We start from the raw sequence: 26,697 nt of genomic DNA on the forward strand, positions 1-26,697 counted from the left end.
TAGGGTGTGATGGCAGCTGGGTAGACTTTATCCGGAAGCCTTCCCCGACTGACAGCCACAAGCTGCACTCTCCTGACCATGACTCTCAAGGCGGCTGTGAACGGATACCTTCTCCATACATTAGGGGCCCTGGAAACCACGCATCTCAGATTTTGCCCACGCAGAGGCGCTGGCTAGCTTACCCGCAGGTCCTCAGCTGCAGTATGGGTCGGAGTAGGGGTCCCAGGCTGCCCTGCTCCTCTGTCGGGCTCACGTGCCCTCGCCGAGGGCCAAGCCCGCACCACCTGACATTCTCGGCAGGATGCCCCAGGATGGTCTCTCCCGGCGGCCGGGATGGGGGCGGGCCCGGGGCCTGGGCTGGGGTCGGAGGACGTCTGGCGGAAGTGGGCGGAGCTCGACTGTGAGGCAGGGTGAGGGCGGGGCTCGAGTGTGGGGGCGGAGTCTGGCGGCAGAGCAGGGGCGGAGTTCCGGCGGTGGGGCGGAGAGAGGGCGGAGCTCGGGCCCCGGGGCTCCGGCCTCGGGGGCGGGGCCCCGGCCACCCAAGCGCTTTCCTCCGGCGCGTTCCACCCTTCCGGCTCCGAGTTCCATTCACCGCCTCCACCTTCCGCCTGGTGCCGGCTGTCTGCGCGACCGTCGCCGCTTTCCATCGTCGCGCGGTCCTTGCGGCGCCCGAGCCCGCAATGTCGGGCCCCAACGGGGACCTGGGCATGCCGGTGGAGGCGGGCGCGGAAGGCGAGAATGACGGCTTCGGGGAAGCAGGTGACCCAGAGGGGCTGCTGAAGCGACGTTTGCTTTCTCGGGGGTGCCCTCCTGAGAAGGGGAATTGGAGCTTGGGATAGGGGCAGGGAAGGGACTGCAGAGCCTTCCCAATCCCCCCGCCCCAGGGTGGGTCGGGAGCTGCAGGCGCCCTCCCGGGGTTCCGGGAGAGCACTGCCAGCGGGTCCCTGGAAACCGTAGCAATCGGGAACTTCCGTGGGCAAACCCCCGTTTTCCAGACGGGGAAACTGAGGCCGCTTCGGGGTCCCTCGCTCTTTGGGGACTGGGATTTGTTCCAGCCACTTCTTTCAGTCCTTGTGGGGACCGAGGCTCCTGGGGGGGGGGGGCCGGGCGTGGACCCTCTGGGTGGGCGTGCCAACTTGCTGAATCAGCATCCCCTGCCCCCTTTGCTGGTGTGGCTTGGAGCCCTGGCGAATGTGACTTGCTTACTAAAGTCGCCTGTTGCCTGCACAGCACTGCGGGGGGTGGGGGTGGGGGTGTGGAGAGAGAACCGTCAGCTCCCTTCTCACCTTCTGGAGCCTCCGTTTCCCCATCTGCAAAATAAGAATGATGGTTAGTGTCTTCTGCATTGAGATGGGCCAGGATTAAATGAGAAAATGAATGGAAAATACTTAGCAGGTTCCAAGCACGCAAGTGTTCTGAAAGTGGTTATTATTCCCTTCAGTGTAATAAAAATTAGTTTATTAATTTAGAGGGCAGGACAGTAAGCATGGGCTAAGTATGGAGTCTGCTTTTGGTTTGTTTTCAGGAACAGCTTTATTGAGTTATAATTCACATCCTATACAATCTAGCCACTTAAATTGTACAATTCGGTGGGTTTTAGGTTATTCAAAGAGCTGTGCACCTATCACCACAATAGCTTTAGAACACGTCCTCTCTCAGGGTCTGTGTTTAATAAAGAGGTAGAGTAAGTGGGGTAAGTGGTAAGCTGCCGGTTTGCCGGGGGCACTGCTGGTGGACAGCCACCAGGCGTGGTTAATCGCACTGGGAGCTGTGGTGGGAGCATCAAGGAGGACCTCCTGGGAGTCACACCGAGTGGAAGTTGGCAGATTCCCTGGACTTAGTGCATGGCAGAGTGGGGGGTGGAGAGGGCGTCCCCATTGGAAGACAAAGGCTTGGGACTTCGAAGCACCCTTGACACTTGACAGACGAAGCTGAGCCCCAGAAGTGGAGACTTCTGCCTCCCCCATCTTCTTCCTCTCTTGGGTTTCCCAACCGGAATGTGAAATACTGAACGAAGCGCTTGCTGTGGCCAGACCCTGGGGTCTTGATATCTGCATGTGAATGCTCACAACAACCCTTGGGAAAATTCTTGTCCCCCCCTTTCTTCAGAAAGATGCAGTAACTTGCTGGGACAGGCCAGAGCTGGGACTGAGACCCAAGTGTCCCTGCTCCCCAAGCCTGAACTTTGGCTCTGCCAACAACCAGCTGGAAGACCCTGCTTTCTTGGGCCTTGGTCTCCCCACTTGTACCACAAGGGGATCGGACTCTAAGATCCAGCAGAGGCTTTCCAGGACTCTGTCCCCTGTGAGCTGTGCCAACGCTGGGCAGTGGGCGCCCATCCCCCAGAAGGCGGACGCATTTGCACCCTTATCCCAGACACTGTCCTCCAGCCCTGGCCATGTGCAGCCACTGCCAGCCGCTTCCCCTTTGTCCCAAGCTGGCAGCTGAATGTATCTGAGTCACAGGCTGGCTCAGAACTGGGTCCCGCAGTAGGCACAGGCCCAGACCTTGGGTCCTAAGGGACATGGTGTTGCCGAGAGCGGCAGGTCAGGTGTGTCTGTGGAGGAGGGAGGGGTGGTTTCTGGTGGAGACCAGGGAAGGATTCTTGGAAGAGGAGGCATTTGGAAGCTGATCCTTGAACGGCTCTTGTGGTTGAGGCATTCCAGGTGGCAGGAACAGTTAAGCAAAGGCAGGAAGGCTGGAGAGTCGGACTTCATTCATTCATTCATTCATTCATTCAACAAATGCTTACTGTGTGACATGGAGAGCACGGGGGGAAGACAGCAGGGACCACAAGGCCATTCCACCTCTCACAGAGCGCTCGCTATAGTCTATGGGGGAGACAGGTTAGCTCGCCACCAGAGCAGGTGATCCGGAGGTGAGGGCCGAGGAGCTGTCAGTGGGCAAGGGGAACAGGAAGATAGGCCTGATCCAGCCAGGCCTGGGAGGCCTCCCTGTGGACCATCCACGCTGAGGACTTGAAGGATGAGTGGGACTCACCCAGGAGGAGAGGAGGGAAAGAAGACAGAAGGAGGACACAGCACATTCCAGGCAGAGGCCACAGCATGTTCAAGGGGCCTGAGGTGGGCAAAGGCAGGTGTGAGGCAAAGGAAGAAGCAGCATAGGCGGGGCAGGAAAAGAGCGCAGGGCCCTGGAGTCTGCTGGGAGCCCTATCCTCAGGGCAGGGGGGAGCCAGGAAGGGCTGGAGAGTAGGGCCTGCCTAGGGACAGAGGCTTTGATGGCCTGACTCAGAAACAGGGGCTCTGGCCTCTAGGCAGCTGCTGCAGGAAGGGGTGAGGAGACCTGGCACCTGGTAGGACTTCCCAAGCAGGACACTGTCTGGCTGACCTCCCTGTGACAACCCCACCCCCGCCCCCCGCCCCTAGAAAAAACGATGATAGGCTGAAGTATTTTCCAAAGCATTTCCTCTTTTGATATCCACCCATTTTCCAGATGGTGACACCAAGGCTCAGGAACAAACAGGGGCTTGCCCAAAGCCCTTCGAGAGGCAGGCTGGGGGACAGTGGTGGAGAGGAGGGTGCCTGTGAGCTCTGAGGAGATATGGGACCTTGACTCTCTTCTCCCTTCTTCCCAGAATATGCTGCCATCAACTCCATGTTGGACCAGATCAACTCCTGTCTGGACCACCTGGAGGAGAAGAATGACCACCTCCACGCCCGCCTCCAGGAGCTGCTTGAATCCAACCGGCAGACGCGCCTTGAATTCCAGCAGCAGCTCGGGGAGGCCCCCAGCGATGCCAGCCCCTAGGCTCTGGGAGCTCCCAGCCAGGCCCCAACCCTGCCTCCCTGAACCAGGCTCTGGCTGAGCACTCACTGCCTGGCTTAGGTACCTTCTCGAGGGCCGGCCTACAGATCTCCCGCTGGGTCTGCCTGCCTAGGCCGCCCTTCTGGTCCTTCCCTTGGCGTGCCTGGGCCGGCCTCCCCACCTGCCGGTCTCCCCCTCCTGGGGCCAGGGGTGGGCCTGCACCCACCCACCTTGCCTGCCTGCCCAACTCCTGGACATTTCCCACTCTGCCCAGGCCTTGAGTGTCCACATTAAATGGGTCTCCAAAACCACGGTGCCTCTCTCCTCTGTATCCCGGGATGAGGGCCCCAGGGGCTGCCAGAGGCAAACAGGGCAGTGGAGGAACCCCAGGCACCGACCATGTACTGACGGCTCATAGGCCTGGTGGTAGCGCTGTGGGTCTCCGCCTTCTTGTATTTCTGGACACGGAGGTCCAGGTGAGGTCAGGGCTTCCTCCCCGCCTGGTGTGCCCCTGGCCAGCAGCTACTTGCCCAGCCCAGCTGAGACAGCGTCGGACAATGCTGTGCAACCCCATGTGCTGTGCTCAGCCTCTCTGTGTTCTAGGGCCTTTCACTAAGACAGCCGACGCCAAGATAGGCTGGGCCACCTTGGGTAGCACCGTCCCGCTCTTGGCCTCAGTTTCCCCCACTGGCCAGGAACAGGGTTGGGCTGCTGGTCTGTCCCCAAGGGTCTTTCCTGGTGGGGAAGGAGAACTAGAGCCAGCTCAGCCTGGGCCCCATTCGCTAATGATTCATCATAAGGTCGCCTGACAAGAAGGGTGGGGTTCCAGCTAGTAAACCATGAACTTGGAGCAGGGAGGGCCCCCACTCCTGCACTTTGACTTCTGTGGGGTCCAGCTACAGAGAGGCCAGCCCGGGGGCCCAGAGCTCAGGCCTGGCATCAAATCCTGGCCACACCTCAGATGTAGGACCTTCAGCAAGCACGTGACCTTGCTAGGGCTCCGTTTGTTCATTTGTAATTTGGGGCTAACAAACAGACCTTGAGGTCATGGTGAAGATTAAATGAGATCGTACTTGAAGGTAGCACTTTCCTAGCTGACACATTATTAAGAGGGAAACCGAGGCTCAGAGAGGTTACACCTTAGAATCCCCAAGTCCCTGGTTCAGAGCCTGTCTTTGACCTAGTTCTACCACCACACTACCTACAGAGGCGGGGAGCTGGCTGGGCACCAACCCCCCGTGCCCTGCTCAGGACTAGACCCCAAAACTACCTTTTTTTTTTTTTTAATTTAGGGTGGGACCCATGGCATATGGAGGTTCCCAGGCTAGGGGTCTAATGGAGCTACGGCTGCCGGCCTACACCACGGCCACAACAACATGGGATCCAAGCCGCGTCTGTGACCTACACCACAGCTCATGGCAATGCCAGATCCTTAACCCACTGAGGGAGGCCAGGGATCGAACCCACAACCTCATGGTTCCTAGTTGGATTCGTTTCTGCTGTGCCACGATGGGAACTCCCAAACTACCTTTTTTTATTTGATTTTGAGTAAAACACCATGTCAAAGTCTCCACACAGATTCCTAAGAAGCTTAGCAGATCTGGACCCAGACGGGGTGGGTGTGGGGTGCCCCCTCCATCAGGTTTTGAGGCGGCTCGAGCGTCGGGGTAGTGGGGGCTGAGGGGGTTGGGCTGTCACCTTGCTGGGGGTTTTGGCTGTGTCCTGGGTGGGTGTGCGGCCGCTGGAGGTGAACAGAGCAGTCAGGGCGTTGCGGGCATTGATGGCACACCGGCGGCTCACGGGCCTGGTGGTGGGGCTGGGGTTCTTGGCCTTCTTGTATTTCTGGACATAGAGAGTGCAGGTCAGCCCCAGATATGCTGTGTGACCCTGTGTGATGTGCTCAGCCTCTCTGGGCCAGAGCTCTAACAGCCAGGGCCTCAGCAACCCCCCGGAGCAACTGCAAAAAGAGACTAACCCCAGCCTGGCTCTGATTCCCTTTGTCCCCCAAGCCTCTGCCTTCGGGGGCTGAGGCCACGCAGAGAAGAGAGGAGGCCCCTGGCCGTTCCCGTCAGCTTGGATGGCATCTGACTCCCTCGGCAGGAGGCCCGACTCACCTGCAGGTTCTCAAAGTGGGCCAAGGACTTGCAGTGGGAAAGCTGGGCCCCCGAGTTGCTGTGGTAGAACTTGTGGCAAATGCGGCAGATGTAGCCCATCACGGGTACCAGGAAGTCCACACCTGCGGGATGGCAGGGTCTGTGCACTCATGTCCCCCCCCCCCCCCCCCCGCCAGCCAGGTGTCGCCCCTCTCTGGGGGTCCATTTGCTCCCCCACACTCCAGGTGGGAGAAGAGGATGGGGGCAGTGGCAGGGAGAGGATGCCTGGGCAGGATGCTGTGGCTGGGATCTGGGGGTGGGGTGGGGTGGGGAGGTCACCTGGAGGCTGGGCCTGGGGGCTGCAGCTCCTGCAGGCAGGGTCAGGCCTGGGATCTTACCATATGCGGTGTTGGGACTGTAGGTCTCCGAGCCTTTCCACTCCTCTATGGAGATATCTCGGGATCTCACCTGGAAACACACACAAGTGTGGGCCGCGGTTGGTTCTGGCGTCCCCTGGCCTCCTCCCAAAAGCGAGTGGGGCCTGGAACCTGCCCGTGCTCTTCAACCACCATCCCCCTGATTTCCAAGGGGTTGTGGGTGGCCTTCTCCGAGCCTGTGCCCATGCTGATCCTGCCCACCCCCCCCACCCCAGGCGCCCTTCCCAATCTATTCTTTCTAGGCTTGGCTCCACCAGTGCCCTCCTCCAGGAAGCCCTCCTGCTCCCGCAATGGCCACAGTCCAGGCCAGGTGTGCCCAACACCTGCGTCATCAGCCACGTTATGAAGCCTCATAACAACTTTCCATGGTTTCCCCATTTTCCATAAGAGGAAAGTGAGGCACGTTAACGCTCAGGGTCACACAACTAACTGGTTTATGGAGGAGCAGGTAACCAGTCAACCCTGGTTACCCTCTTAACCAGGAGCCCGTTGCCAGCTCCCTGAGTTCCTGCCTGATGCTGCAGCCGCTTCACCCGGGGTGGGGTGGGTTTTACGTGATCACGGACCCCTCGTGTCACTTGCTGGACACGAGCCTCTTCCAGACAAGGCCATGTGATTCCAGCCACATCAGCCCCACCCCGCCTGACAGTGCCTCCCACCACCTGCCAGGCAAACAGATGCGGCATTTTTTTTTTTTTTTTTAAAGGGCCGCACCCGCAGCATATAAAGGTTCCCAGTGTAGGGGCTGAATCGGAGCTGTAGCTGCTAGCCTACGCCAGAGCCAAAGTCACGCCAGATCCCCAGCCATGACTGCGACCTACAGGGCAAGGCAGGATCCTTAACCTGTGGAGTGAGGCCAGGGATCAAACCTGCATCGTCATTGATCCTAGTCAGAGCCACAAGGGGAACTCGGCTATGGCCCCTCCCTTCAGTCTGAGTGGGAACTGTTACTTCTTCTTTTTTTTTTTTTTTTTTTTTTGCTTTTTTAGGACCACACTCACAGGATGCCAGAGGTCGAGTCGGAGCTACAGCTGCTGGCCACAGCCACAGCCACAGCAACACAGGATCTGAGCCGCATCTGCGACCTACACCACAGCTCACGGCAATGCCAGATCCTTCACCCGCTGAGTGAGACCAGGGATCGAACCCGCAACCTCGGTTCCTGGTCGGATTTGTTTCCGCTGCACCACAATGGGAACTCCCAGAGTGGGGACAGTTACTTCTAAGCAGAGGCCACAGGCTCAGAGGTCAGGCCAAGGAGCGGACTCATGCTGAAGGCTGAGCAGCCAAGCTGGCCTCTCCCCCACACTGCTCCGCACTGGAGGCCACCAAGGCCACCCTCCATCCACAGCCCTTCTGCGCACCTGCCCCCTCACCACCTAGGACTGTAGCAGGTACCGTGGCCCCCGCGTATCCCTCATCTCGAGGGCCTGGCCCAGAACAGGTGCTCTGGACACATTGGTTAAACAGAAAAATTCCTCCAGCTCCTCGCTCATGGGAGGCAGCAGAGCTGGGGTATTTTGAGCACAGGCTCCGCAGTCTCCATTCCTGACATGCAAGTCGGCGAGATTCTGCCAGAACAGTGCTTGGTACAATGCCTGGCATACAGGAAGTGCTCAAAAACTGGTGACGGCTCCCGCCATCATCAACCTTGTCATCTTACACTGGCTTTTCCCGTATATAAGACCTAGGTCCACCCCCTGCCCCACCCCGTACCTTTATTTATTTTCTTATTTATTTATTCTTTTTAGGGCCACACCCTCGGCATATGGAAGTTCTCAGGCTAGGGGTCAAATTGGGGCTGCAGCCGCCGGCCTACGCCACAGCCACAGCCACAGCCACAGCCACAGCCACGCCGGATCTGAGACACACCTGTGATCTATGCCGTAGCTTGCAGCAGCACCAGGTCCTTAACCCACTGAGCAAGGCCAGGGATCGAACCCGCATCCTCGTGGACACTAGTCAGGTTTGTCACCACTGAGTCACAACAGGAACTCCCAGGCCTTGCATGTTTCACTTGCCACACTACAGCTGTCATGATGTATCTGTACACGTAGTCATATAAGATACAATGCCTATTTTTTTTTTTTTTTTTTTTTTGTCTTTTTGCCATTTTCTTGGGCCACTCTCACGGCATATGGAGGTTCCCAGGCTAGGGGTGGAACCGGAGCTGTAGCTGCTGGTCTACACCGAGCCACGCCTGCAACCTACGCCAGATCCTTCACCCACTGAGCGAGGCCAGGGATCGAACCCGCAACCTCATGGTTCCTAGTCAGATTCGTTCACCACTGCGCCACCACGGGAAGTCTAGGACACAGTGACTATTAATACTAAATTGTGGCATATGTTAATGTCTACAAATGCCAGCAGAGGGCCTCTGGGGCCCCGGGAGGTGGGGTGAGGTCCCTCCCGGGCCGGGAGTCCGCCCTCCAGCCTCCTTCCCACAGCCCCTCCTGCTAAGCACCTGCTTGCAGAATTCCTCCTCGACCTCGATGTCGTCTTCGTCCTCATCTTCCTCCTCCTCGTCCTCATCACCCTCGAAGCAGCCCACGGCGTCCACTGTGATGAAGTGGTCCTCGTCTTGGCCGGCTATCTCCTTCTCCAGCATCTTCAGCTTCCCCCAGGGGCGGGTGAGGGCTCAGGTCAGCTCTGGGCAGCCAAGGGACCACATCCGGCCCACCCTGCACCCCAGAGAACGCCCATCCCCGCGGACATGCTGTGACTTTGGACTGGGCGAAACCTCAACTTGCGGTGTGGCCTGGGCCAAGGCTCTGTACCTTTCTGGGCCCGTGTCCTCTGAGGGGAGCTGGGGTTACCTCCTTTGCTTTGTCCTTATGCCCCTGGGACTTCACATGTTCCACAAACTTGCGGGGGGTCTTGAAGTAGCGGTTGCAAACAGTGCAGAAAGGTCGCAGGGACTGTTTGGCGATCTGGGGAAAGGCAGGCAGGCCAAGTGGGCAGTGGGCGGCATCCCCAGGTGCAACCAGGCAGGGCCCAGTGAGCCCTCGCCTCCCACCAGCAGGCCCCCCACACCTGCGGAGTGTGCTCCACTGAACACAGGCAAACACATTCCCTCCCTGGGCTGCAAGATGGGACAGCAGATGGAAACAGAGACAGGACGGTCAGGAGACGGAGAGAGGGCAGGTGGCTGAGGACCACAAGCCCCGGCACTGAATGCAGGCCGAGGTGGTGCCTATCCCCACCGGACAGATGGGGAAACCGAAGCCCAAAGAAGAAGCATGACTGGCTCTTCGTGAATTGTAGCCACACAGGGACGAAGACAGATATTAACTTTCCATTACCAGCCTGGGCTCCCTCCCTCCCAGCCCTTGGCTGGTACCTTGTGGTCCTGTGTCCTGCGGTGCTGGATCAGGTCCCCCACGTAGTAGAGCTGGCAGGTGTTGCACCAGCGCCTCGGCGGAGGCTCTCTGAATGGTGACAATCAAAACAAGTACAGTGACACCGGGCTCTCGTTGCAAAGACCGCGGCTCTCCTGGCCGCTCCATAAACAGAACGCGTTCCAACAGAATCACTCTTGGAAACTTAAACAAAATGGTTCTGCGGAGTTCCCTTTGTGGCTGAGTGGTTAACAAACCCGACTAGGATCCACGAGGATGCAGGTTCATTCCCTGGTCTCGCTCAGTGGGTTAAGGATCTGGCATTGTGGTGAGCTGCGGTGTAGGTCACAGGTGTGGCTTGGATCTGGCGTGGCTGTGGCTGTGGCGTAGGCCGGTAGCTGTAGCTCCGATTTGACCCCTCGCCTGGGAACCTCCATATGCCGTGAGTATGGCCCTAAAAAGCAAAATAAAGAAAAAAAGGGGGGGGGTTCTGCAGGTCATCTGGAAGAACACTTTAACAAGAATGAGCAAGAAAACCTGAGGGGAAATGAGATTTAGAGGCACTGGGGATACCAGGAGGCCCCCAGGACGGTGACACAACTGAGGCAAACTGGCCTTGAGAATGTCACTTTATCCTGCCGTTTAAGGGCCCTGTCTGCCTCTTCTTGCCCCTCCTCCCATTCCTGGACCTGCCCCCATCTCAGGAAGCCAGGCCCCTCTCTGGGACCCCAAAGTGCCACTGTCACAGCATTTTCCATGATGGATTGGGAGGACCTGACCCTCTCTCTGCCCCCATTGGACTGTGAGCTCTGGGGGGCCAGGCCCGCAGCCCAACGTCCCCCGGGCCTGGTATGGGATCAGCCCTGAGTTCCTGACTGTGTCAGAAGGACAGGCAGCCCAGCTGAAGGACGGCCACATTCTGGGAGGGGTCAAGTTAGGGTTCAAGGGCAGGTGTCATCAGGGGACCATGAGACGAACCCTCTCCATGTGAAGCTCATTAACAGATTGGGCTGCGTCCCTGCAGTTTTATTCTGCAGCAAGATCTATTTTTATGTCATCAAGATCCTTCTGCAGATGCAATTTTGGATCCTGTTCTAACTTGACATCGCATCATGCATATGCTTCCACATTGGCAGAAATTCTCTGCCATTGTCCTCTGTGTTAGTTACTTCCACCAAGTGGATAAGCCTTTTTTGTTGTGGTGGTGGTTTTTGTTTTTGTTTTGAGGGCAGCACCTGCAGCATATGGAAGTTCCCAGGCTAGGGGGTCTAATCGGAGCTACAGCCGCCAGCCTACACCACAGCCACAGCAACGTCAGATCCTTCACCCACCGATCGAGGCCAGGGATCGAACCCGCAACCTCATGGTTCCTAGTCGGATTCGTTTCCGCTGCGCCACGACGGGCATTTCCAAGTGGATAAGCCTTTAACTGATCTAACTAGTCCCTAGTTTGGGACATTTTAGATCATTTCCGACAAAATTTGTTCACGATTTTGCGTTAATCCCACAAGGAACATCTGTGAGTCAGCTTTCTCCTGTCTCCACCATTATTTCACCCACGTGTAACTCCTAGGTCAGCAAACAGGGGGAGGTCTAAAGTTCGAGAACATCCTACGGAGCCACAGGAAAGCTTCTTGACGTGAGGACCGGCTAACAGAGACACAGTGGCCTTTGGAGAGAGCGCCCCACGTCACTCAGTGCAAGCGGAGGCCACCTGAGGGCTCGTCCTGTCCCCTCATCCCACGTGGGGAGCTTCAGGCTGTGACCTTCTGTAAATACTCACCGCAAAGTCCTTGACCGTGAACCCAGGGCCCACCCAGCCTGTGAAAGGGTTTGATTTGGCCTCCAGAGGACTTGTTTCATCTTGGTTTTGGGTGGTTTTGCTTTTGTTTGTTTGGTTTTTTTTTTGTTTGGTTTTTTTTTTTTTTTTTTTGCTTTTTAGGGCCACCCCCTCGGCACATGGAGGTTCCCAGGCTAGGGGTCGAATCGGAGCTGCAGTTGCTGGCCTACACCACAGCCACAGCAACACCAGATCCCAGCCGTGTCTGCAACCTGCATCACAGCTCACGGCAACGCCAGATCCTTAACCCATGAAGCAAGACCAGGGATCGAACCCGCAACCTCATGGTTCCTAGTCGGATTCGTGAACCACTGCACCATGACGGGAGCTCCCTCATCTTGTTTTAATTGAACTGTTAACATTTTGAAATTGGGAGATTCACATACAAATATGGGTTTCTACACTCTTCTGAAAAACTAGGAGATTAGAGCTGAGGGGCAGCTCCCGTGAGACAGAACTCATATGCCCCAGGGTGGCCTGAGCCAGTGCCACTTTCCTTCTCCCACCGATGACGCCTCCCACCCCTGCAGCCTCTGTGGCTGCCCGCAGAGCTTCCCAGGAGCCAGTCCTCAACTCTGGGAGGGCTGACGTTTCCGATGGACCAGGTCCTCAGGACAAAGACAGGGGAGACGCAGGGAAGCTCTACCCTTGGGCCCCAAGATCCCATTAGGCCCCTGTGGCTGGGGTCAGCACGTATGTCAGGGGAGCAGGGGTCTCTGCCACACCCACTTCCCTCCCAGAGATGGTCACCCTGTTCCTGTCTGTGTGGAACCTTAAGAGACTGTCTAGAGTTTCCACATGGCTCAGCGGTAATGAACCCAACCAGCATCCGTGAAGATGCAGGTTTGATCCCTGGCCCCGCTCAGTGGGTTAAGGATCCTGCGTTGCTGTGATCTGTGGTGTAGGTCACTTATGTGGCTCAGATCCCAAGTTGCTGTGGCTGTGGTGTAGGCCGGCAGCTGTGGCTCCGATTTGACCCCTAGCCTGGGAACCTCCATATGCCGCAGGTGCAGCCCTATAAGGAAAAAAAGAGAGAGAGACCATCTAGTTCATGAATTCGTGCATTATAGCCCTCGCCTGGCCATTTTACAGATAAGGAAAACTGAGGTCCAGGCCACACAGTTAATGGTGTGAAGAAGTGTCGGGGGGAAGGCAAAGCTTAACCCCAAAGCAGACCTTGTGGATGGTGGATTCAGGGCCCGTCTCAGCCTGGGCTGGCTTGCAAGCCGCCGCCTCCCAGCCCCCTGCCAGCCCAGAGCCCCCGAGAGCCCACACTCACTCGTCTTCTCTCTCCAGGACGTCCCGGGGCACAGGCAGCAGGGACAGGAGGCAGGCTTGGCTCATGTGCTGGATCTCTCCGAGCCGCTGCTGGTGCTGGGCCCCCGACATGTGGTCCTGGAACTCCTGCAGCAGGTGGGAGCGAGGAAGGGGCCTGAGGAGCGGCCCCGGAACAGTGGGCAAGGGTGGGGCCCCCCCACCACCGTGAGGCTGTTTTTCTTACAACCCCGTGTGGGACAGAGAAGGACAGTCAACTGAGCTGCAGAGGAAGCACACACCAGCCTGTGCCTCTGCTCCCGCTGGAGACGGAGTGTCTCTACCACAAGGAGGAATCTGACTACTTCCCATCTCAGACGAGACACGGGGGACGGAGGTAACAATAGCAATAATAATAAGAGCGGGATGGTGCTGCGAGTCGCTGAATCCCAAGAACCCCCCAGTGAGGTGGGTTCTAAATGTTTCTCCACCTGGAGTTCCCACTGTGGCTCAGCGGTAATGAACCTGACTAAGATCCATGAGGATGCAGGTTCCATTCCTGGCCTTGCTCAATTAAGGATCCCGTGTTGCCAGGAGCTATGGGAGTAGGTCACAGGCACAGCTTGGATCCCAAGTTGCTGTGGCTGTGGCATAGGCTGGTGGCTATAGCTCTGATTTGACCCCTGGCCTGGGAACTTCCATATGCTACGTATGCGGCCCTAAAAAGACAAAAACCAAATAAAAATGTTAGAAAAAAATGGTTCTCCACCTGACATGGGAGGAAACTGAGGCACATACAGTAGAATTCACCTTCCAAAATCCCCACAGCTGGTCAGGCCTGATTTGAACCAGGTCCACCTGACTCTAAAATCCTGCCCCTTTGGCTAATTGGAAAATATTGTGTAAACAAGTGTCCAGCTCCTGGGGGTGGGGCTTGCAGTGGGAAGGGCAGCCCGGGCATTTCACAGAGACCCCAAACCCTCCACCTGCCCGTGAGACCTCCCCGCCCACCCAGCACAGGTGGCAGTACCTGCTGGCTGCTGCAGTTGGCTTTGCAGATGTAGCAGAAGAACTGAAGGGCCTGCTTAGAGGGCGTGCTGACTGCGGCAGGGGTGGCCGAGGTGGAGTCACTGGCCCGGGGCCCAGGGGTGAGGGGTACAGTGCTGAAGGCCCGGCTGTCACTGCTCTGCAGAATGGTGACCTTCAGGGAGCCCCCGGCACCCCACACCTGCACCGGAAGCAGAAGCAAATGCCGCCAGCTGAGTGCTTACGGAGGGCCAGCCTCGTGCTAAACAGCCAGGGGCCCTCCCGACAGCCCACTTTACAGAGGGGGAAACACGAGCGGGCCCTGGCGGGGTGGGGGGGACAGAAAAAGGCCCTCCCGCCACTAGGCCTTAGGATGCGGTCCTCATCAGAGCATCTCTACCCACCCCCAGCATCTCTCTTGCTCTTTTTTCACATTCTCCCACATCCAGGCCACCGGTCAACTCCGCCTGGCTCTCCTCCACGCTGACCTGGGCACCCACTGGCTCTGGTGAGGCATCCTCCAGGCCTGAAATGAAAAATAGGCTCTGTTTCCCAGGGTCCATCTCCTACCTGGGCCCCGAGGGACCACCCTCTTTGCCCACGGCCAGGACCTTGAAGCCTCTGGTGCAGACGGCCTTGAACCCTGGATCCAAGCAGGCTCAACCCTCAGTCCCAGGCAGCAGGCAATCAGGGCTGGACAGTGCCAGGGGAGGAACAAAGGGTCCAGGCAGAGCTGTCCCATCACCAGGCCGGCTGGGAGCCAGCACTCGCTTACCTGTTCCAGCTTCTTCTTCTTCTTTTTTTTTATTTTGTCTTTTTGCCTTTTCTTGGGCTGCTCCCATGGCATATGGAGGTTTCCAGGCTAGGGGTCTAATCGGAGCTGTAGCTGCCGGCCTACGCCAGAGCCACAGCAACGCGGGATCCAAGCCGCATCTGCAACCTACACCACAGCTCACGGCAATGCCGGATCCTTAATGCACTGAGTGAGGCCAGGGATGGAACCCAAAACCTCTTGGTTCCTAGTCGGATTCATTAACCACTGAGCCACAATGGGAACTCCTACCTGCTCCAGCTTCTACCATCTCGGGCGGTGTGTCCAGCACTGTGGAGTGAACCGGAACCGGTGCTTTATCTGATGGCGGCACCGATACCTGTGGCTGGGTCTGAGACTGTCTCTGGGCCGGCTCTGGTGGCTGCACTGGCAACTGCACTAGAGCTTGCTCTGGTGGCTGCTCCAGTGGCCGGATCCTTAGCTGTTCTTCTGTTGGGATCTGCGGAGACGTCTGTGTCTGTGCCTGCTTCTGCGGTTCCGGCTGTGCCTGCCTTGGGGACTGTGAATGCACCTGCGGCTGCACCTGTTTCTGTGGCTCTGCCTCCTTCTGCAGCTGCAGCTGCACCTGCTGCGGCCTTAAGTGCTCTGGAGAGGTCTGTGTCTGGGCCTGCTTCTGCAGCTTTGGCTGCACCTGGGCACTCAACGGTAGCGTCTGTGGCTGGGTCTGCGGCTGCATCTGGGCTTGGATTTGCAGAACCCGTGGCTGAAATGGTGGCAGCACTCGGGCTTCCAGGGGCTCAGGCAGCAGCTCAGGGGTCTGTGTCATCCGGGTCTGTAGCTGGACCTTTGCTTGCAGTTGCCCTGGGGGACCCTTCTCTGTGGGCTCCTCTGAGCTAGGAAGGATCAAAGGAAATTAAATTAAGATCTTCCAACTGGTCCCAGAGGCTCTCAAGGAAGGCCACCCGGGCTCCAGTCTTAGCTCTGCTCTGTACCACCTGGGGATTTGGGCGAGTCCCTTTGGCTCTCTGGGTCTCAGTTTCACCTAAATAAACTGGAAAGATCATTTGTTCCCACTACTTGCGAATATGTATCCACAGCCCTGTAAGCCCGTCCACCTTCTGCCCGCTCCCTGAGGTCCCAGATGCGCATCGTTGTTTTTTTTTTTTTCTTTTTTGCCTTTTCTAGGGCCGCATCCAAAACATGTGGAGGTTCCCAGGCTAGGGGTCTAATCAGAGCTGTAGCCACCGGCCTACACCACAGCCACAGCAACGCCAGATCCGAGCCGCATCTGCAACCAACACCACAGCTCACGGCAACGCTGGATCCTTAACCCACTGAGTGAGGCCAGGGATTGAACCCACAACCTCATGGTTTCTAGTCGGATTCGTTAACCACTGAGCCACAACGGGAACTCCCGGATGCACACCTTCATCCCTCCAACCTGGCCACCTCACCTGCCTCCAGGTGGTGGTTCAGTCGCAGCAAAGACACCAGAGTCTGTCTGGCCAAGGCCTTCCCAGGTAAGGTACAGATGAGGCCTGACCTTCCTCCAAGCCAGAGGCCAAGGTCTTTTCCTAGCTCCCTTGAAGGATCCCCCCCCCCCCACCTCTGCAGGAATGAGGTTAAGGGCATCTGGGCCCTAGACAGCTTTTCACCATCACTTACCTCTTGGACTTTTTAGCTGGTGGCTCAGATGCCTCACGAGACTCAGGCTCAGGTGCTGGGGTGCGTTTCTCCTTAGTGATGCTGTCAGGGCAGTAGGGAGCATCTTGGTCTGGAATGAAGGGCGGGTGAGTCACCGCTATGCTGGGGGGGGGGATGAGCTCTGGGAGATGGGGCCCCCGACTCATTCCCCACCCCCGCAGGATCCCTGCCTCCCAGAGCTGCCTCCACGACGACCCCTGCCCCCACCTGCCTGCCCTCTGAAGGGTCAGCCGCCCCCCTCCTCACCTTTGGGTGTATCAGTTCGGGGCTCTGCAGCTTCTTCAGACCCCTCTGGGGGGTCCGATTTGCCCTCCACAGGAACTGTCTGGGAAGAAGAATCCTGCTTCCTTTTAGAAACCGTTTTTGATTTCTGCTACCCACTCTAGTCAATTATGCCCTTGCCCAAGACTGGCTGTCACATGTCCTCCAGGGGGTGTAGGGGCCTGGCCCCAGAGCTGCCAAGAAAAGATGCTAAATACCCCAGGCACCATGTCCAGGGGGTTCCAGCTGGCTGCCTGCCTGTTAAGTAAACACCGGTTTGGGGGATGCAAAGCCTTCTCAGGCCCACGGTGCTGCCTCCTGATGCCCCGCCCCTTTGCTAAGAAGCAACCAGAGGCATCTTTCTCAAAGGCTGACTTGGTTTCTTACCTCTTCCAGGCTGAAACCCTTCTGTGGCTTCCAGGAACTCCAGGATACTCCTTCCTTACCCCAAGCTGGAAACCGGCCCCCTCCCCACCCCTGCACTCTCTGGCTGCTACTCCACGCCCACCTTCTGCTCTCCCCGCGCCCCACTCAACCCTCTCAAAATGTCCACACTGGCTTTATGTTTTTATTTTATTTACTTATTTTTTTGGCTATTTCTTGGGCCGCTCCCGCGGCATATGGAGGTTCCCAGGCTAGGGGTCGAATCAGAGCTGTAGCCACCGGCCTACACCACAGCCACAGCAACGCCAGATCCGAGCCGCGTCTGCAACCTACACCGCAGCTCACGGCAACGCTGGATTGTTTAACCCATTGAGCAAGGGCAGGGACTGAACCCGCAACCTCATGGTTCCTAGTCGGATTCGTTAACCACTGCGCCATGACGGGAACTCCTATGTTTTTAGTTTTTCGCTTTTTAGGGCTGCACCTGAGGCATATGGAAGTTCCCGGGCTAGGGGTCCAATCAGAGCTGCAGCTGCCGGCCTACACCACAGCCACACCGGATCCGAGCCACATCTGCGACCTACAGCACAGCTCACGGCATGGCCGGATCCTTAACCCACTGAGCAAGGCCAGGGATCGAACCCGTGTCCTCATGGATGTTAGTCGGGTTCGTTACCGCTGAGCTACAACAGGAATTAATGGCTTTTTCTCTGGCTCCCCAACATCCCAGCCCTTCCCAGAGGCTCAAAGGCATCTCTTGCACGAAGCCCTCCTAACCTGGAGTTACAGGTCTCAAGGGAGCCTTGGGGTTCCTTTTTGTGGCATTTTCCATAGTCATCATTACTTGGCTGGAGCATTAGATGCACTAATGGCTCATCATCGCCGCACTGCTCCTCCCCGGCCCGTGATCTCCGGGGGCGGCTGGGCCACATGTCTTCTCTGCCCCACTGAGTCCTTGCTGGGACTTAACAGATATTTGCTAAATGAACACAAGGCTCTGGACACCGAGGAAGCTCCAGTATTCTGCCTGCAGCTCCCCTCTCTCCGACTAAGACCGGGGCACTGGCTGGCATGGAGTGGAAACAGGCATCTCCTCATGCCACCTGCAGGATCCGGGCACTGGCCTGTGAGTCAGGAGAGCCAGATGCCGGGTCTATCTCGATGGCTCTGCAGCCCAGGGCGCCCACCCGCCCACTCTCTGAGCCTCAGTGGTTCCATATGCAACATGCGGGCAAGGCCGGGGCCACTATAGGCACAGTCACATCAGGACAGACCCGACTGGAGAGAAATGCCTCACCTCCCGCTGTGGGCTGGCCTGAAAGCAGCCAGGAAAAGGGGGTGCTGCCCCCCTCAATGCCCGCAGGAGTGCGAGATGTGTGAGGAGCTTCCAGAACATCCAGGGGCAGGGCAGCCTCAGGAAGGAGGTTCCTTGCTTTGAAAGTCTGAGCATTCCTGCTTGTGGCAGGGAGGGCCTCCTTTTGAGGCCTTTACTGCTTCTCAAAGGAGTTCCTGCTGTGGCCTAACGGGATTAGTGGCGTCTTTGCAGCGTCAGGACGCAGGTTCAATCCCCAGCCCGGCACCATGGGTTAAAGGAGCCAGCACTTCCACTGTGTGACTGTAGCTGGGATCTGATCCCTGGCCCAGAAACTCCATATGCCACCCAGCAGCCAAAAAAGAAAAACAACAACAACAACAACAAAAAAAAAAAACAGCCCTAGGGGCCAGGAGGTAGGGAGATGAAGAAGCTTTGGAAGGCAACAGTGTAGCATTTAAGATTTTGTAACATTGTTTTACCCCAATCAAGTTTCTTTTCCTTCTGCCTGTGGCTCTTCATTTAGAGGTTTTTTTGTTTTTTTGCTTTTTTGTATTATTTCAGGGAGTGATTCCTCCTTAAATAAATGTTAACAGAGAAGTAGCTAGTTCATGTAAGGCTGTGCCATTCCAGACACTAGCCACTAGCCACTAGCCACAAGCGCTGGGCTTTTGAGTGCCAGAGATGTGGCAAGCCAAACTGAGAGGTAAGCCTAATAAGATCGGATTTTAAAGACTTAGTACACAAAAAAGGAAGAAAGTACAGAGGAATGTAAAATGCCTTGTTCATTTTTTTATATTGATTACATGTTGAAATGGTATTTTTTTAACATAGGGGGTTAAATAAAATATGCGAGGAAAATTAATTTCACCTGTTTCGCTGTACTTCTTTGTACAGTGATTACTAGAAAAACTTAAATTACACGTATGGCTCACATTTTATTTCCACTGGGCAGCACTGATTTAAAGAAGACTGTTAGACTACACCTAGCATGAATACAATTTATTTTATTTATTTATATATATTTTTTTTGCGATTTCTTGGGCTGCTCCCACGGCATATGGAGGTTCCCAGGCTAGGGGTCTAATCGGAGCTGTAGCTGCCAGCCTATGCCAGAGCCACAGCAACACAGGATCCGAGCCGCATCTGCACAACAGCTCAGGCAGTGCCGGATCCTTAACCCACTGAGCAAGGCCAGGGATCGAACCTACAACCTCATGGTTCCTAGTCAGATTCGTTCACCACTGCGCCACGATGGGAACTCCTGAACAATTTATGTGTCAATTACATCTCCGTTTTTTCAGAAAGAGAGAAATACTACTAAATAATATTAGTAGCATTCGGAAATAATAGAAATAGGAAATTAAAAAGGAGGAAATACTAGTCCTGGGAGTGTTTGCATGTGGCAAAATCACACTGGAGTTCAGGAATAGTTGAAGTTGGGAAACACCACACAAATCTAACTCCTCCCCGGACTCCCCATTTTACAGATGAGGAGACTGAGGCACAAAGAGGGGTGTGACCTGCGCAAAGGCCAGGGTGAGCCAGAGGAGGTAGAGCTGGGCGGATCCCCAGGTACGCCCTCTCTCATCCCTGCTCCACCCCAGCCACCACTCACCTTGCGATTGGGGGTGGTGGAGGAGGAGGTCCGGGCCTGTTTCTGGGGGTTCCGCCCTGAAAGGTTGAGCTGGGAGGGGTTCATGGGGACCCCGACAGGAGGAGGGCCCAGCAGGGACTGCCGAGTGGCCTGGGGAAAGAACTGCTGCAGATTTGGGGGAGCCAGCTGCGGGGGGGTGAGGCTGGGGGCTGGCAGGTTGGGGGCGGCCAGGTTGTAGCTGCGCAGGTTACCTGTGGGTGAAAAGAGGGAAGAGGAGGGGTTACAACTGTGGCTGGGTGGTAGAGGCCAGGGGCAGGGGTCAGTTCCCCAGAGCATCCTGGGAGCATCACAGATAACGGCAAAGAGGACGACTCCCGCCCCAGGGGCAGTCAGAGTGGAGGGTGAGAGCCCAAGGCCTAGTCCTACCTGGAGCACGGGTGGGGATGGGGCTTTAGAGCTGGTTTTCTGTTCCATTGGGGGAGGGGGGCGTTTCCCTCCCCCATGGCTATCCAGGTCAGCGGACTGAGCACCCCTGGCAACCTGGCTCACCCTCAGGCATGCTTTAGGGTACCCCCCAAGGTATGTGAAAGCTTCTGCACGGGACCCAAGGAAAGAACCAGGAAGGTGACTGCCCCCTGGAATAATCGGAGGCTCTCCTATCAACACCCTACCCTCCACCAAAGCCTCCTGGGAACAAGGCCCTTGCTAAGCACTGTCTATATATGGCCTCAGTCACCCCACCAAGCCCCCCCCATCAGGGTAAGTATTAGTGTCCCTGCTGATGACAAAACAGACACGGAGGGAAGCAGTGGCTGAGCCACAGTCTCTGGGAGTGGCACTGCTGTCCACGCACTGGCTCCCAGACAGGATTCTGGGGGCCCTCCTGACGCCTCCTTCTCTTTCCCCTCCCCCACTTAAGCCCATACCAATCCTGTCAACCCTGTCTGCCCCCCTCTTCCCTTCCAGCCTGACTCCCCTTCAAATCTCTACTCCCACCACCCCGTCAAAGCTGACAGCATCCCAGGTGAATGTCAGCCCTGGAGAGCAGCAAACAGTGATCTTTCAAAAACCACATTCTGAATCCACCCTGCCCCCTGCCTAAATCCTTCCCTGATGCTTGGGAACCAAGCCCACTCCTCACCAGGCAAGGCCCAGCCCTGCCTTCCTCCCTGATCTCCTTTCTGCAATCCTCCCCACAAATGCCCCCACCTTATTCCAACCACCTGCTACCACGCATGCCTCAAACAAGCCTGCTTTAGCCTGCCTCTGGGCCTTTGCACATGCTGTTCCTTGCTCCTGGGCTGTTCTGCCCCTGCTACACTCTCTCCTTCATTCCTCTCTTTAGGTGGTTCTCCTTTGGGAGGCCTTCCCAGACCCTCTCTGTGTCCCCAGAGGCCCTAGCTTCCCTGTTCTAGGACCAACCACACAACTTCCTTGCCTGCTTCCTACTGCCCACCACCTAACCTGGGAACTCCTTAAGGGTAGGCACCTCACCTGACTCAGGGGCCCAGCACTGGGGAAGCATTTGACCCAATAAAGGACAGTTTAAATCCTCGCTCCAGGAGTTCCCATCGTGGCTCAGCAGTTAACGAACCCGACTAGCATCCATGAGGACACGGGTTCGATTCCTGGCCTCGCTTGATAGGTTAAGGATCCGGCGTTGCCGTGAGCTGTGGTGTAGGTCGCAGATGCGGCTCAGATCCTGCGTTGCTGTGGCTGTGGTGTAGGCTGGCAGCTTCAGCTCCAATTCGAACTCTAGCCTGGGAACCTCCATAGGCCGCAGGTGCGGCCCTGTTAAAAAAAAAAAAAAAAAGGAAAAAGAAAAGAAGGAAGAAAGAAATAAAGATAGAAAGAAAAAGACAAATAAATACATAAATAAATAAATTCTTGCTCCAGTGCTGGGATGAGAAGCACAGGGGTTAAGGGCATGCATGGGACAGATACGCTGGGAGAGCTGGTTCAAGTGCAGACTCTACAATACAAGCGCTGTGACCTTGAGCAAATCAGTTTCCCCCTTCTCAGCCTCAGTTTCCTCATCTGTAAAATGGGAATAGTAGCAGTCCTCCACTCACAATGTTTTACCAGGATTCAGTGAGACAAATAAGAGTTCCTGATATTTACTGTTTCACTGACATTAACTTAAAACAGACACATACGTGCAGAGAAAACACCAACCAGCTCTTAAAAACACTAAGAGAAAAGATGGCACACTCTAAAGAACAAAGGACATGGACAAGCCACAAAAAGAATTACAAATGTTTAACAGACAAATATAGAATGTTCAACTGCACCAGCCCTCTAAGAAATGTACACTACAACATTAGTGAAAGAGCATTTTTGCAAAGCAAATTAGTAAATATATATAAAAAAAAGCATATAATACCCAATGTTGCCGTGGGCACAGTGAGACCGGCACTCTCATATGTCGCTGGTGGCATTGCAAACTGGTCCAGTCCTTTGGGAAAGCAATTTAGCAATACTTATCAAGAGCCATAAAACATCTATCCCACTTTTCTACTTTTGGGAATCTCATCTAAGAAAACAGTCTCAAACATAATATTCATTCCACTGTTTAAAATAGCGAAGAAGAAGGAGGAGGAAGAGGGGGAGGGGAGGGAAGAAGGAAAGGGAAGAGGTAGGAGAGGGGGATTCAGGGTACAGAATTTAGGGATTCAAGGGTATACACCTCCAGTGGAATATTAAGCAGCTGTTAAAAATGATCGTTACAGAGATGGTCAAATCATACGGTAATGATCCCGCCGTTCTAGTCAGTGAAAAGGAAACGGGATATAGTCTTTCGCTTATATCGATAACCACAGTCACATACCAATCCCCAAGTTTTCACCTTGAAAAAAGAGAGAGAGAGAGAGAGAGGAAAAACACCAACACTTTAATGGGTGTTTTTTCTTTTGTTTTGTTTTGTTTTTTGTCTTTTTGCCTTTTCTAGGGCCACTCCCGCTGCATATAGAGGTTCTCAGGCTAGGGGTCTAATCGGAGCTATAGCCACCAGCCTACACCAGAGCCACAGCAACGCAGGATCCGAGCTACGTCTGCAACCTACACCACAGCTCACGGCAACGACGGATCCCTAACCCACTGAGCAAGGCCAGGGATAGAACCCACAACCTCATGGTTCCCAGTCGGATTTGCCTCTGCTGCGCCATGATGGGAACTTCCGTCTTATCCTCTTTTAAAATTATTTCTTTGGGAGTTCCCATTGTGGCTCAGTGGGTTAAGACCCTGATTAGTATCCATAAGGATGTGGGTTCAATCCCTGGCCCCACTCAGTGGGTTAAAGATCCAGCGTTGCCCTGAGTTGTGGTGTAGGTCACAGGCGTGGCTCAGATCCCATGCTGCTATGGCTGTAGCATAGGCCAGGGACTATAGTTCTGATTTGACCCCTAGCCTGGGAACCTCCATATGCCATGGGTGTGGCCCTAAAAAAAAAATTCCTTGGAAGAATGTGATTTTTAAAATAAAAAAGGGAGTTCCCGTTGTGGCTCAGTGGTTAATGAATCTGACTAGGAACCATGAGGTTGTGGGTTCGGTCCCTGGCCTTGCTCAGTGGGTTAAGGATCTGGCATTGCCGTGAGCTGTGGTGTAGGTTGCAGACGCGGCTCAGACCCCACGTTGCTGTGCTGTGGTTTAGGCTGGCAGCTATAGCTCCGATTAGACCCCTAGCCTGGAAACCTCCATATGCCATGGGAGCATTCCTAGAAAAGGCAAAAAGACAAAAAATAAAATAAAATAAAAAAGGAAAAGAGGAGTTCCCTTCATGGCTCATCCGTTAATGAACCCGACTGGGATCAATGAGAATTTGGGTTTGATCCTTGGCCTCGCTCAGTGGGTTAAAGATCCGGTATTGCCGTGAGCTGTGGTGTTAGTTGCAGGCGCAACTTGGATCCCATGTTGCTGTGGCTGTGGTGTAGGCTGGCAGCTGTAGCTCTGATTCGACCCCTAGCTTGGGAACTTCCATATGCCTCGGGTGCTGTCCTAAAAAGCAAAAAAAAAAAAAAAAAAAAGGAAAAGAGTGAGAAAATATGTATACATTGTGGGTACCTGTGCGTGGTTTTATCTGTCTACCCGTCCATCTCTAGTTTATAAGCCATCTCCCAGGACCACCCACACCCACGTGGCCCCAAGGGAACTTCATCCAAGAACAAAGTAGGACAGGCTTCCCTCCACTCTACCCCCGCCCATTCCATTAACCCCTTCCTTTACAGATAGAGCCAGCATTACACTTCAAATCCGGTATCCACACCTGCCCGCGAAGCCCGCAGCTTCTGATCTGGCTGCATACCCTGCTGGGAGGCAGGAGAGCCTGCTGTCTCAGAACACAGCTCTGTAGTAAGACCCCTAGTCAACACCTAGGCCTCAGTTTCTTCATCTGCAAAATGGGATCATGAGTGCATCTCCCCTAAGTATTGTCAGCAAAGTCAAGGGACTGAGTCTGTAAGGGCCTTGGCACAGTGCCCAGTCTCGAGGGGACCACCCAGCCAGCCACAGCTACCCTGCAGGAGGGGCTGGGTCTGAAGACAAGCTGGCCCTGGGATTACCCCCACAGTGGCTGAAGTATTAGGAGTCACATCTTGGAAGGAAGGCCTGAAAGACAGCTCTCCACAGGGGAAAACTCGGGTAAGGGCTCAGGCTTAATGCAGAGGGCTAGAGACATCCATCCATTCAGTGATCCAGGCAGTCAGGAGGCCCAAGCCTCCATCTAGCTCAACCACTGCTGATGCTGTGTGACCCAGGGCAAATGACTTTCCTTCTCTGAACCTCAGCTTCCTCATCTGCCAAACAAGATGCGAAGGAGGGTGGTCAAAATAGACCTTTCCACCCATCATCTTCTAATGTGCATGTCAGCAAAGTGTGCTGAGTAGCGCCCACGGAGCTGGCACCATGGCCAAGGGCACACTGCCGTGATCAGACAGACCTGCATTCAGCTGAGCAACTGAGGGACTTCCACCTCCTAGAGCCTCAGTGTCCTCATCACTAGGACCCTGACAGTAGCTCCCTCTCAGGGTTGCCGTGTGGACTTGACATTGAATGCTGTTGAGGAGCTACCCTTAGGATGGAGAGAGACAGGGCCGGCGGCCGTACCTTGCAACTGCTGCAGAAGCAAAGCTCTCTGCAGCACAGAGCCGTTGAGGAGGGAGGCGGAGCTGGTGCCCTGGAGATTCAGGAGCTGCTGCTGTGGTTGCTGCTGGGGGAGCCCCCTGGGTGTTGAGAGCAGGAGTCAGACGGTTACTGGGAGAGTCAGATCCTCCCTCCTCCCTGAGATCCCTCTCCTCCATTCTCTGCCTGCCTCTACAGCAGACAGAGGATCCCCTTGGGGTGGGGAGTAGGGGCCTCCAGGACTCAGACAGGGATGCTCCGGGGAGAAATGTCTTGGGGGGAGGGGACGCACCAAGGCATGCATCTGAGGGGCTGGGCTAAAGCCACCCACCCCTCCAGTGGGAGCTCACCGGCTGACGGCCATGGGCAGAGGAGCCTGCGGAGGGGACTGCTGGAGCAGCTGCTGGAGCTGCAGCAACTGCTGCTGTTGTAGCTGCTGCTGCTGAAGCTGTTGCTGCTGAAGCTGCTGCTGCTGCTGCTGGAACTGCTGGAGCTGCTGCTGCTGCTGCTGGTTGAACATGGTGGCTGAGGGAAGGCGGGGGGAGTCAGGCCGGATCTCCGTCACCCACTCCCAGCCCGCGGCGCTCAAATACCGCGGCTGAGTTTCACAGCTACTGTCCCGGTCCTGCCCAGAGCTGGCCACACTTGCGGCCCATCCTTTCAAAACCCCTCCAATTCCACCAGCAGAAGGGTTCGCCCCCCGCCTCCTGCCAATTTCCCCCAAATCTTTCCAACAGTCCCCCTTTCAAACGTCCGACCCCGCCCCCTATCTCGCCAACTCTCCCGCTCGGTCCTTCCTGGAGGAGCGTCCGACACAAATACACCTCCCACCCCACCCTTCGGCCATTCTCCGCGCCAATCGCGTACCGATGCCAGCCCCTCTCCACTCACACCCCTTTGATACGCCCACCCCGTCCCAAGCGCACATTTTATGTCAATAACATCAGCCCCCGCCCCCACCCCCGCCGCTACCTTTCACTTTCATCCAAGAACGAAGTAGGACAGGCTTCCCTCCACTCTACTCCCCACCCCCATTCCACTAACCCCTTCCTTTACAGATCGAGCCAGCATTACACTTCAAATCCGGTATCCCCACCTGCCCGCGAAGCCCGCAGCCTCCGTTCAAGGGGCCCCTAAGTCTTCGGCCGTCCCCCCAGCGGTGCCCGGCCCGCGCCCCTCGCCTCCCAGGGCGGGAATCGCACGGCCTCCTCCCCGCACTCTCTCCGCGGTCGCGTAGGCCCCAGCGGCAGGGCAGGCCGGACAGGCCGGGAGGCTCCGGCTCGCGGATCCCCGGCTCCCCGCAGCTCCGCCGGGGCCTGGCGCTTCCGAAGGCGGTCTGCAGGCCGGGCCCAGGCAGCGCCCTCTGGAGGCCAGGAGGTCCGGGTGGCGCCCGCCGCGTCGCGAGATCCTCCCCAGCGCACCCGCAACGCGGCAGGGGCGGTGCCTGCTCACCCAGCGGCTGGGTAGTGGAGGGCTTAGTTCCGGGCTGCGAGGCGGTCCTGAGCAGAGCAGACCCTCCGTCCCTCGTTCTCCGCATCGTGAAGGGGCTGCTCTGAGCCCAAAGTCCATCCGTCGCCACCCAGAGTGATCTGTCATCTGGCGGGGACCGTCTCCAACCGACCTCCCCGCGGGTGCCACTGTCCCGCGATCAAGGGGCCCCGCGCGGGGCTGGGATGGGAGGGGGCGTGCAGCTGTACATTAGGGGACTGAGACCGGGCGAGAAGGCGATCGGCATAGCGGGGCAGAAGAATTTGCCCTAAAAGGTCTGGGAGGTGGGTTTGAAAGTTACTGTTTTTTCC

The 26,697-nt window shown here is 56.2% G+C and overlaps 3 protein-coding genes across 8 annotated transcripts in view; 2 read left to right on the forward strand and 1 right to left on the reverse strand.

Annotated features, from left to right (window-relative positions):
* Nucleotides 1-26,697, forward strand: part of STXBP1 (syntaxin binding protein 1) — a 775,650-nt gene that overhangs the window by 498,666 nt on the left and 250,287 nt on the right. The gene's annotated exons all lie outside the window — the stretch shown is intronic.
* Nucleotides 587-4,076, forward strand: BBLN (bublin coiled coil protein). Its single transcript, XM_001927625.6, has 2 exons — nucleotides 587-759; nucleotides 3,596-4,076. The coding sequence occupies exons 1-2, from the start codon at nucleotides 681-683 to the stop codon at nucleotides 3,766-3,768; spliced, it is 252 nt and encodes an 83-aa protein (XP_001927660.1). The 5' UTR covers nucleotides 587-680; the 3' UTR covers nucleotides 3,769-4,076.
* CIZ1 (CDKN1A interacting zinc finger protein 1) lies at nucleotides 1,515-26,249 on the reverse strand. 6 transcript variants are annotated; one of them, XR_014828269.1, is made up of 19 exons: nucleotides 25,995-26,249; nucleotides 25,249-25,423; nucleotides 24,884-24,999; nucleotides 22,167-22,238; nucleotides 19,805-20,034; nucleotides 16,476-16,554; nucleotides 16,191-16,299; nucleotides 14,817-15,418; nucleotides 14,158-14,279; nucleotides 13,758-13,955; nucleotides 12,753-12,877; nucleotides 9,636-9,723; nucleotides 9,112-9,225; nucleotides 8,760-8,909; nucleotides 6,257-6,326; nucleotides 5,880-6,001; nucleotides 5,464-5,607; nucleotides 3,001-3,078; nucleotides 1,515-2,893 (listed from the first exon to the last, which is right to left on the reverse strand). XR_014828269.1 is itself a non-coding variant. In XM_084997562.1 (18 exons), exons 2-18 carry the CDS (start codon nucleotides 25,416-25,418, stop codon nucleotides 3,070-3,072), a joined length of 2,520 nt encoding a protein of 839 aa, XP_084853688.1. In that variant the 5' UTR covers nucleotides 25,419-25,423; nucleotides 25,995-26,249; the 3' UTR covers nucleotides 1,515-3,069. The 6 variants fall into 6 exon arrangements, 4 of the variants coding, with proteins under 4 accessions (XP_084853688.1, XP_084853675.1, XP_013849352.3 ...); XR_014828264.1 differs by having other exon boundaries at nucleotides 16,476-16,569; XM_084997562.1 differs by having other exon boundaries at nucleotides 1,515-3,078.

This window comes from Sus scrofa, chromosome 1 (genome assembly GCF_054392235.1).
Source record: "Sus scrofa isolate SSC_HxYL_T2T_F1_AM1 chromosome 1, Sscrofa_HxYL_maternal_Yorkshire_Landrace_v2.0, whole genome shotgun sequence".
Classification (NCBI taxonomy): Eukaryota; Metazoa; Chordata; class Mammalia; order Artiodactyla; family Suidae; genus Sus; species Sus scrofa.

Bases quoted from the DNA above. Each gene is read 5' to 3' on its own strand.
- BBLN (XM_001927625.6), top strand. From the start codon at position 681: ATGTCGGGCCCCAACGGGGACCTGGGCATGCCGGTGGAGGCGGGCGCG. The intron at 760-3,595 runs GTGACCCAGAGG...CCTTCTTCCCAG, and splicing joins TGACGGCTTCGGGGAAGCAG to AATATGCTGCCATCAACTCC.
- CIZ1 (XM_084997530.1), bottom strand. From the start codon at position 25,418: ATGTTCAACCAGCAGCAGCAGCAGCAGCTCCAGCAGTTCCAGCAGCAG. The intron at 22,239-24,883 runs GTACGGCCGCCG...GCTTTCCCAAAG, and splicing joins GCTTCTGCAGCAGTTGCAAG to GACTGGACCAGTTTGCAATG. The intron at 6,002-6,256 runs GTAAGATCCCAG...GCCATCCCGCAG, and splicing joins CAGTCCCAACACCGCATATG to GTGTGGACTTCCTGGTACCC.